The 12,951-nt window shown below is 47.0% G+C and overlaps 1 protein-coding gene across 1 annotated transcript in view; it reads right to left on the reverse strand.

The window, feature by feature from the left end:
- The window catches only part of LOC311226583 (venom phosphodiesterase 1), a gene marked incomplete at its 5' end in the record, with an annotated part of 135,561 nt that overhangs the window by 39,768 nt on the left and 82,842 nt on the right, over positions 1-12,951 (reverse strand). Inside the window, 4 exon segments of the mRNA XM_084312003.1 lie at positions 429-460; positions 3,544-3,666; positions 4,645-4,753; positions 10,330-10,402. Of these exon segments, the coding sequence (XP_084168129.1) occupies positions 429-460; positions 3,544-3,666; positions 4,645-4,753; positions 10,330-10,402 (337 nt within the window).

Below are 12,951 nucleotides of genomic sequence, written 5' to 3' on the forward strand. Positions count from 1 at the left end.
GAACTACGTGAATTATTTATCCATGACTACGATGTTGATACAGGAAGGGACACTTTATTTAAATACTGTGAATATAAATAATCATAACAAGATTGTCCTGGTCGTAAACTGCGACTCCTACTGATTGGTCGGGGTGCCTGTTCAGCAGGGAGGGGATCTGGGGGAAATAGCGTGAACCTCTGTACACGTTACGTTCCCCCGGTGAAACTCCTCGCTGTCAGGTGAAAAGAAGCAGCTGGTGACTCCACATGTATCGGAGGAGGCACGTGGTAGTTCTACACCCTCCCCAGGCCGACAGTGGGGCAATGCATGCAACGACCATGAAGGGAATTGGCATAACGACTACATTTGGATGGGTGAAAATTACAGAAAGCCCAAAAATGTAATAGAATTTTAAAAAAGAAGAGTGAGTCAGTGCAGATACTTACAGTCATGTTGGCCACGAGACCAGCCGAGTCCACTGTCAGAGAAACAAGAGTGCTGAGTTAGTGAGTCTATTGAGAGGTTGTGTATCCAACAGAACTGGTCTTCATTACAAATGAAGGGTTGCAGTTCCTGCTAGAAAAACCAGCATAGACCAGAATAATGCATGCTAGTAGTTATACAAGACCAAGCAAAGATATTGAAACATAGGTATTGAAATGATGCTGGTCTATACTGGTTTTGCTAGCAGGGAGTGTCAGTATGTTCACCATAAAAGACATGCATGGTAGGCAGGGACTACAGATGGAAACGAGCTAATTAGCACAAATATGGCACATTTACATTGATGTGGAAACTGAAGATGTTCATTAATGTGCACTGTCCCTGGGTAAAAATAAATAAACACTGTTGAATTTTAATTTAAATTGAGATATTGTATCAGACAGAACTATTGTTCATTACAAATGAAGGGCTGTCTCTTCTTAGTCGATTCATTGAGATTAATTTGTTCTTAGTTGACAGAGACTTTGTTACGGTGGTTCATTAGTCGATGATGTTTATGCTTTTTCCCATTTTTCTTTTGAATACATTATGAAAGATTTTGATTATTAGATGTACAATATGCGATTGTGCAGATATAGCTATAGTGGAATAGAATGGACACATTCTGCTCTCATCACATCCCATTCCTTTCATGTAGGCTATATATTTGCCATTTTGTATTAATACCCAATATACCGTCTTGTATATTGTTTGAAACCTTGAACTTGCACATGGACTTGAACATCAATCATGTAAATTTAACCATCCAAAAATCATTGATCAATCGCGCTATTTAAAAAGGGAGGGAAGGAGGGAGCAGAGAGCGATGAGTGGGACGCTTCAGGCTACCAAGACCTGTCCTGATGCCCAAACCCAGTGTCACCACACGCCCAGGTACTGTCGACCTTGGGCTTTTTAGCCTCTGGGACATTCCAGAGGGAGCTAGGAGACAGGGTGGCCATATTGCAGCCATCCATCAGCCATGACCTCCAGCGAGTCATGGATGGAATCATATAACTGGCCACACAATACATTAAATTCCCATATACTGAACAACAGTCAAGAGAGGATTCCATGCCATTGCTGGTCTGCCCAACACCATCGGCACAATTGACTGCACGCAAGTGCGCATCAAGGCACCCTCCCCAGAAGCATTTCCATATCTCAACAGAAAGCAATACGACTCCATCAACGTTCAAATAATCTGCCACGCCCAGACTTGTTTTATTAGGAGATGGCGGATATGCGCTGGTCCCCTGGATGATGACCCCACTCACCAACCCCCAGACGGAGCAGGAGGTGGCCTACAATGTCAAGCTAAGATGTCATGTTCTACTCCTTACAGTTAGGTCTGCGTTTACGACGTCACCATGTATACCATATATATATATATATATATATATATATATATATATATATATATATATATATATATATATATATATATATATATATATATATATATATATATATATATATATATATATAAAAATAGATCCACATCTGTGGATCTTATATTATCTTTAGATACTATATATCTGTACATATCCCTTACCTACTCTTACTAGTTAAGCTGCTGGCCAGTATGACTTACTATCGGACTTTACCTGTATCACTGTACATATTAATACTACAACTCTGTAGTAGTATTGTACTGCATACATCTGATTAGCACTATTACCCAGTAGTACAAATGTATATATTTTATACCCAGTTTAATCACCTGTATACGTTGTATATTACTATTGCACTTTACTGTTACATTTGCACTCTGGTTGGATGCCAAACTTATTTTCCTTGTATTGTACTGTATAATGATAATACATTTGAATCTAATCTAATTTTGATCAGTTGCAAATTGCTTTCGTGTTGCCTGTGGATTCTGCACACTGTCCTGTGTTTGCATCACTTGCATGCTCTTATAAGGAGCTGGCGGGGCATTCAGGTGTGCGAGAATGCGCATTCTATTTACTGTAAGAATCAAGATTTTTTTGTTTGTTTGTTTGTTTGTTCTTACAAAGTTCTTAACTCATTCATCAGCACCAGCGATTGCCCTCATCCCTCTAGTCAATGGGCCAGGCTTTAAAAGATAGGCTTTTTCACTGTGCGTCACGATGTTTGCAGAGCTATATCTATATTTTATATTATAGCTATGGGCACAATACTATGGCTCATTTGACAGTCACTATCTCTCGTCCAACATGTAAAAAAGAGCATTTTTTCATGTATGCGTTCGCGTGTTATCCCGTGGTGAATATTGTATAGTTTCAGAGTGATCCGGGCTAATTCCTGGAAGCTGCGTTTTGGAGCGCTATGTGCATTTTGCGAAAGTCGTTTCATCATGGAGGCATCAAAGTGGGGGTGGGGGTCGTTTTGTGATGCTCTGATCGTCAGCAACGGCATACGTTTTGAATACTACATACGTTGATCCTTGCGATCGATATGAAATCCTTGTACGATCAAAGTAGGATTGATGTCATATAGTCCTTACCTTTGATAGGAGGTATTGCAAAAAGAATATTCCAATTGTCTGATCACAATTTCCAGTATTGCTGTCCATCGGGTCCCTGACATGAAATGGCACAAAATATGCATCAAGTGTGTTCCACGTGTTCCAAGTTGCTCGAATGAAGCGTTTCACTCGCCTGGGTCTAAATTCTCCGCCCGGACCATATAGACTGTAACACACAGTGTGAAATAAGGTTTCAAAGGGTAGGCGATACTGCCACCTAGCAGGATTTGGCCGGTATTGCACTCTCAGGGTCTCAGAATGAGTTCCAATGATAACACCGAGGTCCGTGAGAGTGTATAGAATATTAAAATCGAAATAAATAAAAACTGATGAAAACCCGAGAAATCTCGTGTTTTGGCGCTCAACCGCTGGCGAGATAACCCTAGAAATCTCGCGGTTGGCACAGAAAGTGTTAAGAAGATATTTATGAATGAAATGTTAGTGAATGAGGTCCACTGTTCCTCTGAAAAGGTCAAACTGACTTACATAGTTCTTGGTCTGAGATACTAAATGAAATGACAGGACGGAGCAGAAACAAGGAGGTGTAATGAACAACAGGCACTGACAGACGGTGTTCTTGTCCATGACTCTGATCCTGCCGAAGGCGCCCTGTGTGACCCAGTAGCCTCTGATGCTGCCTATCAGGTCCTGGAGAACCACGGTTCTGTCACAGTGCGTCTCCTCCATACCTGAGCCACAACAGCAACAACAACAACAGTGTCTTCAAATATTTAACATCATTAGCCAATGGTACCATGGTGGTCTGTATAGGGTAGTATATTGTAACATGATCTGTAATATAGTGTAGTATACTGTACCATGGTCTGTAATATGGGACCCTTGTGGGACCCTCTCGAAAACTAGATACTGTATCTCAATGTGGTTTTCCCAATAAATAATTTCAATATATATAATATAGTGTAGTATATTGTACCATGGTCTGTAGTATAGTGTAGTATACTGTACCATGGTCTGTAGTATAGTGTAGTATACTGTACCATGGTATGTAGTATAGTGTAGTATACTGTACTGTGGTCTGTAGTGTAGTGTATTATACTGTACCATGGCCTGTAGTATAGTGTAGTATACTGTACCATGGTCTGTAATATAGTGTAGTATACTGTACCATGGTCTGTAGTATAGTGTAGTATACTGTACCATGGTCTGTAGTATAGTGTAGTATACTGTACCATGGTCTGTAATATAGTGTAGTATTGTACCATGGTCTGTAGTATAGTGTAGTATACTGTACCATGGTCTGTAATATAGTGTAGTATACTGTACCACAATATGTAATATAGTGTAGTATACTGTACCGTGGCCTGTAGTATAGTGTAGTATACTGTACCATGGTCTGTAGTATAGTGTAGTATACTGTACCATGGTATGTAGTATAGTGTAGTATACTGTACTGTGGTCTGTAGTGTAGTATAGTATAGTGTAGTGTAGTATAGTGTGGTATAGTGTAGTGTAGTATAGTACAGTAGTGTGGTATAGTATAGTATAATACAGTATAGCGTAGTATAGTATAATACATTATAGTATAGTATAATACAGTATAGTGTAGTATAGTATAATACATTATAGTATAGTATAATACAGTATAGTGTAGTATAGTATAATACAATATAGTGTAGTATAGTGTAATATAGTGTAGTATACTATACCATGGTCTGCCACGATGATGATGTTGAGGCACTTGTGAAGGTTGATCTGTTTGAGACCATTCATCAGTTGACCAATGATCTTATCCACTCCCTGGATGGATTCTATCAGCTGGGGAAGACAGTACACCATCAGTATATACACACACACACACACACACACACACACACACACACACACACACACACACACACACACACACACACACACACACACACACGCACACGCACACGCACACGCACACGCACACGCACACATTTACATTTAGTCATTTAGCTGACGCTTTTATCCAAAGCGACTTACAAGTTCTGTACGACAAGTCATCAGGAAAGGCACAACTCTATCAGCTGAGTAACAATGTTCATCAGAGTGCTACAGTGTAGGTTAGTTTATTAGGACAAGTGCATGACAGTAAGGTTAGTTAGGGTTAGATATCTTTAAAAAAAAATATTTCAGATAATGGTTGAAGAAGTGCGTCTTTAGTCGACGGCGAAAGATTGGACGGGTTTCGGCTGTTCTAACTGGGGTGGGTAGTTCATTCCACCATTGTGGGGCAAGGACTGAGAATAGGCGGCTTCTCCTTGATGACCCTCCCGGAGCTCGGATAGGAGTAGGTCTGAGACGGCCAGAAGATGCAGAGCGTAGGGGTCTTGAGGGTGTGTAGTCGGAGACCATTGACCGGAGGTAGGCGGGAGCGGTTCCCTTTGCTGCACGGTATGCTAGGTCGAGGGCCTTGAAGCGGATTCGTGCAGCAAATGCTGAATCGAGAACCTCATCCTTCACTCTGTCATCTTTCTCTCCCATTACAGAAGCAGAGACCCTGACACTGGTAACATCGAACCGTCCGACTACTTGCCAGCTGGACCAGCTACCCTCCCCACTCCTCCAGACCATAGCACCAGACATCCTCCCATTTCTAACTGCAACCATCAACTCCTCACTCAACTCGGGGGTGGTCCCCACCTCCCTAAAACAAGCCAGAGTCACGCCGCTCATAAAAAAACCAACCCTGAACCCTACCATCATAGGCAACTACCGTCCTGTCTCTCTTCTCTCCTTCCTTTCTAAAACACTTGAACGTGCTGTATCCAACCAACTTACTGCTTATCTCTTACAGAATGACCTCCTAGACCCTAATCAGTCAGGCTTCAGGACTGGTCACTCCACAGAGACAGCCCTCATTGCGGTCACAGAGGCACTTCACTTAGCAAAAGCGAAAGGCCTCTCCTCTGTCCTGATTCTCCTAGATCTATCTGCAGCCTTCGACACAGTCAACCACCAGATCCTCCTTGCGGCCCTCGCAGGAATGGGAGTGGCTGGCTCTGCGCTGACATGGCTGTCATCATACCTCAATGACCGCTCCTACCAAGTGTCATGGAGAGGGACCCTGTCGGCCACCCGCCCCCTGCGGACGGGTGTCCCCCAGGGCTCGGTTTTAGGACCCCTTCTCTTCTCCCTCTACACTAAATCACTGGGTAACATTATCACGTCTCATGGCTTCTCCAACCATTGTTATGCCGACGATACTCAACTCTTCCTCTCCTTCCCTCCCTCAGATATCCACGTCTCTGAGCGGATCTCGGCCTGTCTGTCCGACATCTCCGCCTGGATGACGTCCAACCACCTCAAACTGAACCTAAGCAAAACAGAATTGCTCCACCTGCCGGCCAAATCCTCCCCCCTAACCGACCTTTCAATCACAGTCGAGAATGCAGCTGTGACTGCGTCCCCGACCGCCAAGAACCTTGGTGTTGTCCTCGACGACCAGTTGAACTTCTCTGCTCACATTGCAGCGATGACCAGAACCTGCCGATTCCTCCTGAGCAACGTCAGAAGGATCCGCCCCTTCCTGACAAAAGAAGCCACCCAACTCCTCGTCCAATCAACAGTCATCTCCCGCCTCGACTACTGCAATGCACTGCTCGCTGGCCTCCCGGCCACTGCCACTAAGCCTCTTCAACTCATTCAGAACGCAGCGGCCCGCCTGATCTCAAACCTACCGAAGTCGGCCCATGTCACCCCACTTCTTAGGGACCTGCACTGGCTCCCCATTGCTGCACGAATCCGCTTCAAGGCCCTCGACCTAGCATACCGTGCGGCAAAGGGAACCGCTCCCGCCTACCTCCGGTCAATGGTCTCTAACTACACACCCTCAAGACCCCTACGCTCTGCATCTTCTGGCCGCCTCAGACCTACTCCTATCCAAGCTCCGGGAGGGTCATCAAAGAGAAGTCGCCTATTCTCAGTCCTTGCCCCACAATGGTGGAATGAACTACCCACCCCAGTTAGGACAGCCGAATCACGTCCAATCTTTCGCCGTCGACTAAAGACGCACTTCTTCAACCATTATCTGAATTAAAAAAAAAAAAAAAAAAATCTAACCCTAACTAACCGTACTGTCATGCACTAACCTACACTGTAGCACTCAACACTTTGATGAACATTGTTGCTCAGCTGATAGAGTTGTGCCCTTCCTGATGGCTTGTCGTACAGAACGTGTAAGTCGCTTTGGATAAAAGCGTCAGCTAAATGACTAAATGTAAATGTAAATGTAAATGGGGAGCCAGTGCAGGTCCCTAAGAAGTGGGGTGACATGGGCCGACTTCGGTAGGCGGGCCGCTGCGTTCTGAATGAGTTGAAGAGGCTTGGTGGCAGTGGCCGGGAGGCCAGCGAGCAGTGCGTTGCAGTAGTCGAGGCGGGAGATGACTGTTGATTGGACGAGGAGTTGGGTGGCTTCTTTTGTCAGGAAGGGGCGGATCCTTCTGACGTTGCTCAGGAGGAATCTGCAGGTTCTGGTTGTTGCTGCGATGTGAGCAGAGAAGTTCAACTGGTCGTCGAGGACAACACCAAGGTTCTTGGCGGTCCGGGACGCGGTCACAGCTGCATTCTCGACTGTGATGGAAAGGTTGGTCAGGGGGGAGGATTTGGCCGGCAGGTGGAGCAATTCTTTTTTGCTTAGGTTCACTTTGAGGTGGTTGGTCGTCATCCAGGCGGAGATGTCAGACAGACAGGCCAAGATCCGCTCAGAGACGTGGATATCTGAGGGAGGGAAGGAGAGGAAGAGTTGAGTATCGTCGGCATAACAATGATACGAGAAGCCATGAGACGTGATAATGTTACCCAGTGATTTAGTGTAGAGGGAGAAGAGAAGGGGTCCTAGGACCGAGCCCTGGGGGACACCCGTCCGCAGGGGGTGGGGGGCCGACAAGGTCCCTGTCCATGACACTTGGTAGGAGCTGTCATTGAGGTATGATGTCAGCCATGTCAGCACAGAGCCAGCCACTCCCATTCCTGCGAGGGCCGCGAGGAGGATCTGATGGTTGACTGTGTCGAAGGCTGCAGATAGATCTAGGAGAATCAGGACAGAGGAGAGGCCTTTCGCTTTTGCTAAGTGAAGTGCCTCTGTGACCGCAATACGGGCCGTTTCTGTGGAGTCGCCAGTCCGGAAGCCAGACTGATTAGGGTTTAGGAGGTCATTCTGTAAGAGATAAGCAGTAAGTTGGTTGGATACAGCACGTTTAAGTGTTTTAGAAAGGAAGGAGAGAAGAGAGACAGGACGATAGTTGCCTATGACGGGGGGTTCAGGGTTGGTTTTTTTATGAGCTGCGTGACTCTGGCTTGTTTTAGGGAGGTGGGGACCACCCCCGAGTTGAGTGAGGAGTTGATGCTTGCAGTTAGGAATGGGAGGATGTCTGGTGCTATGGTCTGGAGGAGTGGGGAGGGTAGCCGGTCCAGCTGGCATGTAGTCGGACGGTTCGACGTTACCAGTGTCAGGGTCTCGGCTTCTGTAATGGGAGAGAAAGATGACAGAGTGAAGGATGAGGTTCTCGATTCAGCATTTGGAATGGGTGGGGGTTGGTAGAAGGAGCTGCGGATGTTCTCCACTTTTTCCTCAAAGAAGATTGCGAAGTCTTCGGCAGAGAAAGATGAGGGGGGAGGGGTGGGGGGGGGAAGTGAGGAGGGAGGACATGGTAGCATGCAGTTTGCGAAGATTCTTGGCAGAGGCCTCGATCCTATGGTGAAAGAAGGAAGCTTTGGCATTAGTAATGGTTTTGGAGAATTTTAACAAGAGGTTATTATGTGTCGATGTCAGCAGTGAGGCGTGACTTTCTATACTTCCTCTCAGCCGCTCTCAGGACCTGTCTTTGTTCTCTCACTGGATCTGTCAGCCATGGACTGGGTGGGGAACGGCAGGCAGGTTTCTCAACGAGGGGACAGAGCTTGTCGAAGGAGGTTGCAAGGGCTGAGAGGAGGGTGGAGGTTGCCATCTCTGTGGGGAGAGCAGAGAAGGTGTCACTCAAAGGTAGAGCGGATAGTATGTCAGAGGAGAGGGTGGAGGGGGATAGGGAGGGCAGGTTGCGTCTGAGTGAGACGGTTTGAGTTGGGGTGAAGACCTTTCGGTTAAGCATGAGAGTTAGTGAGAAGGATATGAAGGAATGGTCAAATACATGTAGGGGAGTTACCGTGGTGTTAATGATGCTGGAGTTACGGGAAAATATGAGATCCAAGGAGTTGCCTGCTTTGTGGGTGGGAGGCATGGCAGTGGGAGTCAGGTCAAACGATTGTAGGAGGGAGACCACTGGCAGGTTGAAGTCGCCGAATAGAAGGAGAGGGGTACCATCTTCCGGTAAGGAGCTTAGAAGCATGTCCAGCTCAACTGTGAAGTGATCGAGGGGACCTGGAGGGCGATAGAATGTAACAATGGTAAGATTGAAAGGATTAGAGACAGATACTGCATGATATTCGAGAGAGGAGAGTGACAGATCTGGGAGTGGTGTTAAGTTTGTAGCCCATGAAGGAGATGTCATGAGGCCAGTGCCTCCACCCCGTCTGGAAGGTCGAGGTGTGTGAGTGAAGTTATAGTTTGTAGATAATACTGCAGGTGTTGATGAGTTATTGGGGGTTATCCAGGTCTCAGTTAGAGCCAGGAGCTGCAGATTTTGACTATGGGCATAGGCAGTAATGAAGTCAGCTTTCTTGACTGCTGATTGACAATCCCATAAGCCTCCCCGTACTGTGACAGGTGTATTAGTGGCTGTAGGAGGGTAGGAGAGATTAGTCGGGTTGCTAGCAAACTGCTGTGGGTGGGTTGAATCTGTTCTGGAGGAGCAGATTGTGGATATAGGTATGAGACACATTTTGGTGTCAAGAGTGGCAAGGAGAAAGGTGAAGGGAGTAGGGAGGGAGCGAGGTAGTAGAGGAATAGCAGAGTGGGAGGGAAAGAAGCAATTTTCGGAGTGGAGTGGAGGATAGGACTATGGTGTACGTAGCACTAGGTGGATCCCTCAGCGGATAACTCCAGGACAACTCCTCTTTGTCCCTCTTCGTTTCTCGATGCTTCGCTGCCAGCAAGCCTTTAAATCTCTATCACTAATTAGTGCTGTCTAGCACCTGGCCCTTAATGTGTCACTTAACTAAACAAAATGGCAGTTTTAAACACGCCCCTTTAATCAAGTCAGCTGGTTTTAAGATTTCACTAATACACTTAAAATAGCTTACCCTAGGTTTCAGTATAAAGCAATGTTTCTCATTGAATGTGTTCTGTCCTTCCTCAAGAAGATCTCAGTACACACACACACACACACACACACACACACACACACACACACACACACACACACACACACACACACACACACACACACACACACACACACACACACACACACACACACACATACACTTACCCCTCCGCTGACGGGCCCGAATTTGTGACCAGATGAATCCGGTTCCTCCAGATACAGGGTGAAAAAGTCTGGCCTGCAGGAACATTTGTTGTACATGTTAGTGGTTACAAAGAGTTAGTGTCTGTTTACAACAGGAAGACATGTTAGTCGTTACAAATAGTTGTCCTGTTTACACCTCATTAGGTGGGATATGCACACATACACATGTTTACACAATAGAATACATACATACATACATACATACATACATACATACATACATACATACATACATACATACATACATACATACATACATACATACATACATACATACATACATACATACATCAAGGCTGAGACCAAGGATCACAATGGAAATAAGTCTGTGACTTTTTTGTGCTACCCTTGATCATTTTAGGATGCATGACTTGTTGTAACATGAAATGTATTTTAATAATGGTCAAATAAACTAAACTAAACTAAAATACACACACACACACACACACACACACACACACACACACACACACACACACACACACACACACACACACACACACACACACACACACACACACACACACACACACACACACACACACACACAGGGTGACCAGGTCCCAATAAATCAAATGTGAGACAAAGGGTATGTTTGTGAGGGACAATGTGGGACACCCTCCCCCCCCCCAGCGGGCAGCCCCCCCGCCCTTTTGGTGGACTGTCCCTGTCGGCTCCTTCAAGGCTCATCCGCCACTGTCCTCATTAAAATTGTTATGGTTTGTAACCGACCCCAATCGCACAACACAAGACAGGTATGAGAGTAAGCCAAGAACAGGGCATTTATTGAATACAAACAAAAAGCGGCACTGTCCCTTTAAGGGAGAACACAAAAATACTGGAAACAAAGAATAGGGAAAAATGGCACTGTGCCTTTAAGAGGCGAGCAGGCTACGGGGAAGGCTAAGGGACTGGGCCAGGGCAAAGGACAGGGCAGGAACAGGGGCACTGGAGAGGGGAACAGGGACAGAGGCCCGCGGAGGCGGGCTGGAGACAGGGACAGAAAAAACAGGGTTAAGGCCTAGGACAGGGCGAGGGCTAGAGCTGCTTACAGGGATGGCAGGGTTCAGACGACGGAGGCCTGGCAAGGAGATCCTCCTTGGAAGCGAAGAGACGCATCCTCCCGTAGAGGATTAGGAAGCGATGCGCGTCTCGAGTGGGAACGCGTCAGTAGGAGCGCGTCTGGAGTAGTAGCGCGCCGGCTAGAAGAGCGCGCCGGCTCGGGGGTCTGGAGTGGAGCGCGTCTGGGGTAGGAGCGCGTCTGGGGTAGTAGCGCGCCGGCTAGAAGAGCGCGCCGGCTCGGGGGTCTGGAGTGGAGCGCGTCTGGGGTAGGAGCGCGTCTGGAGTAGTAGCGCGCCGGCTAGAAGAGCGCGCCGGCTCGGGGGTCTGGAGTGGAGCGCGTCTGGAGAAGAGCGCGCCTGGGGTAGGAGCGCGTCTGGAGTAGTAGCGCGCCGGCTAGAAGAGCGCGCCGGCTCGGGGGTCTGGAGTGGAGCGCGTATGGAGAAGAGCGCGCCGGCTCGGAGAGCGCGCCGGCTCGGAGAGCGCGCCGGCTCGGAGAGACGCATCCTCCCGTAGAGGATTAGGAAGCGATGCGCGTCTGGAGTAGTAGCGCGCCGGCTAGACGTCTGGAGTGGGGCGCGTCGGCTTGAAGAGCGCGCATCCCCCCGTAGGATAGGGAGCGATGTGCGTCTGGAGTAGTAGCGCGCCAGCTAGACGTCTGGAGTGGGGCGCGTCGGCTTGAAGAGCGCGCATCCCCCCGTAGGATAGGGAGCGATGTGCGTCTGGAGTAGTAGCGCGCCAGCTAGACGTCTGGAGTGGGGCGCATCGGCTTGAAGAGCGCGCCGCGCGCTCGGAGAGACGCATCCTCCCGTAGAGGATTAGGAGCGCACCGGCTGTGTCCCACTCCAGGCAAACGGCGACAGGTGGCGATGGCTGGCACCTCGTCTCACGCCGGAGAAGAACCAGCATACAGATACAGATAAGATACGGATACGGAATCTCCCGTAGGAGCTTACAGAACGACCCGACGAGGACTGGGGGGGAGATCGAGGTATTTAAAGCCCACTGGGGCGCTAATTAGAACACACATCAGGTGCGTGATGGTAATTGATACTTGACTTAGAAGTGTGTGTTCGGCACGGACCAATCAAACACATAATCCTCACAGTACCTTAAAGGAACGGAGCGAGGCAGGGAATGCAATAAATCAACAAAGTACCTTAAAGGAACGGAGCGAGTGGGTGGGGAGACAGGGAATTAAAGGTCCAGGGAACAGGCGAACCTCACAAAAATGACCACAAGCCTAATATGTTTAGCCCTTATTCATTTTATTTTTATTTTCCTTTTGTCTCTAATGGGTGTCAAAATTATAATAATAATAAATAATACTAAAAATAAATTAAATACATTAAATGACCACCCAGACTTACAATCACTTATCAAACAGAGCAGGAAGTTGAGCGTGTGATTATCAAAAATATGTGTGCAGTATATTATTAATATATTTTAGTTAAATATATGGCAATATCCATTCCAACCATATCATAATATATGGAAATAGAATAATATACACACCAATATAAT

Source organism: Notolepis coatsorum (genome assembly GCF_963971535.1).
Source record: "Notolepis coatsorum genome assembly, chromosome: 4".
NCBI lineage: Eukaryota > Metazoa > Chordata > Actinopteri > Aulopiformes > Paralepididae > Notolepis > Notolepis coatsorum.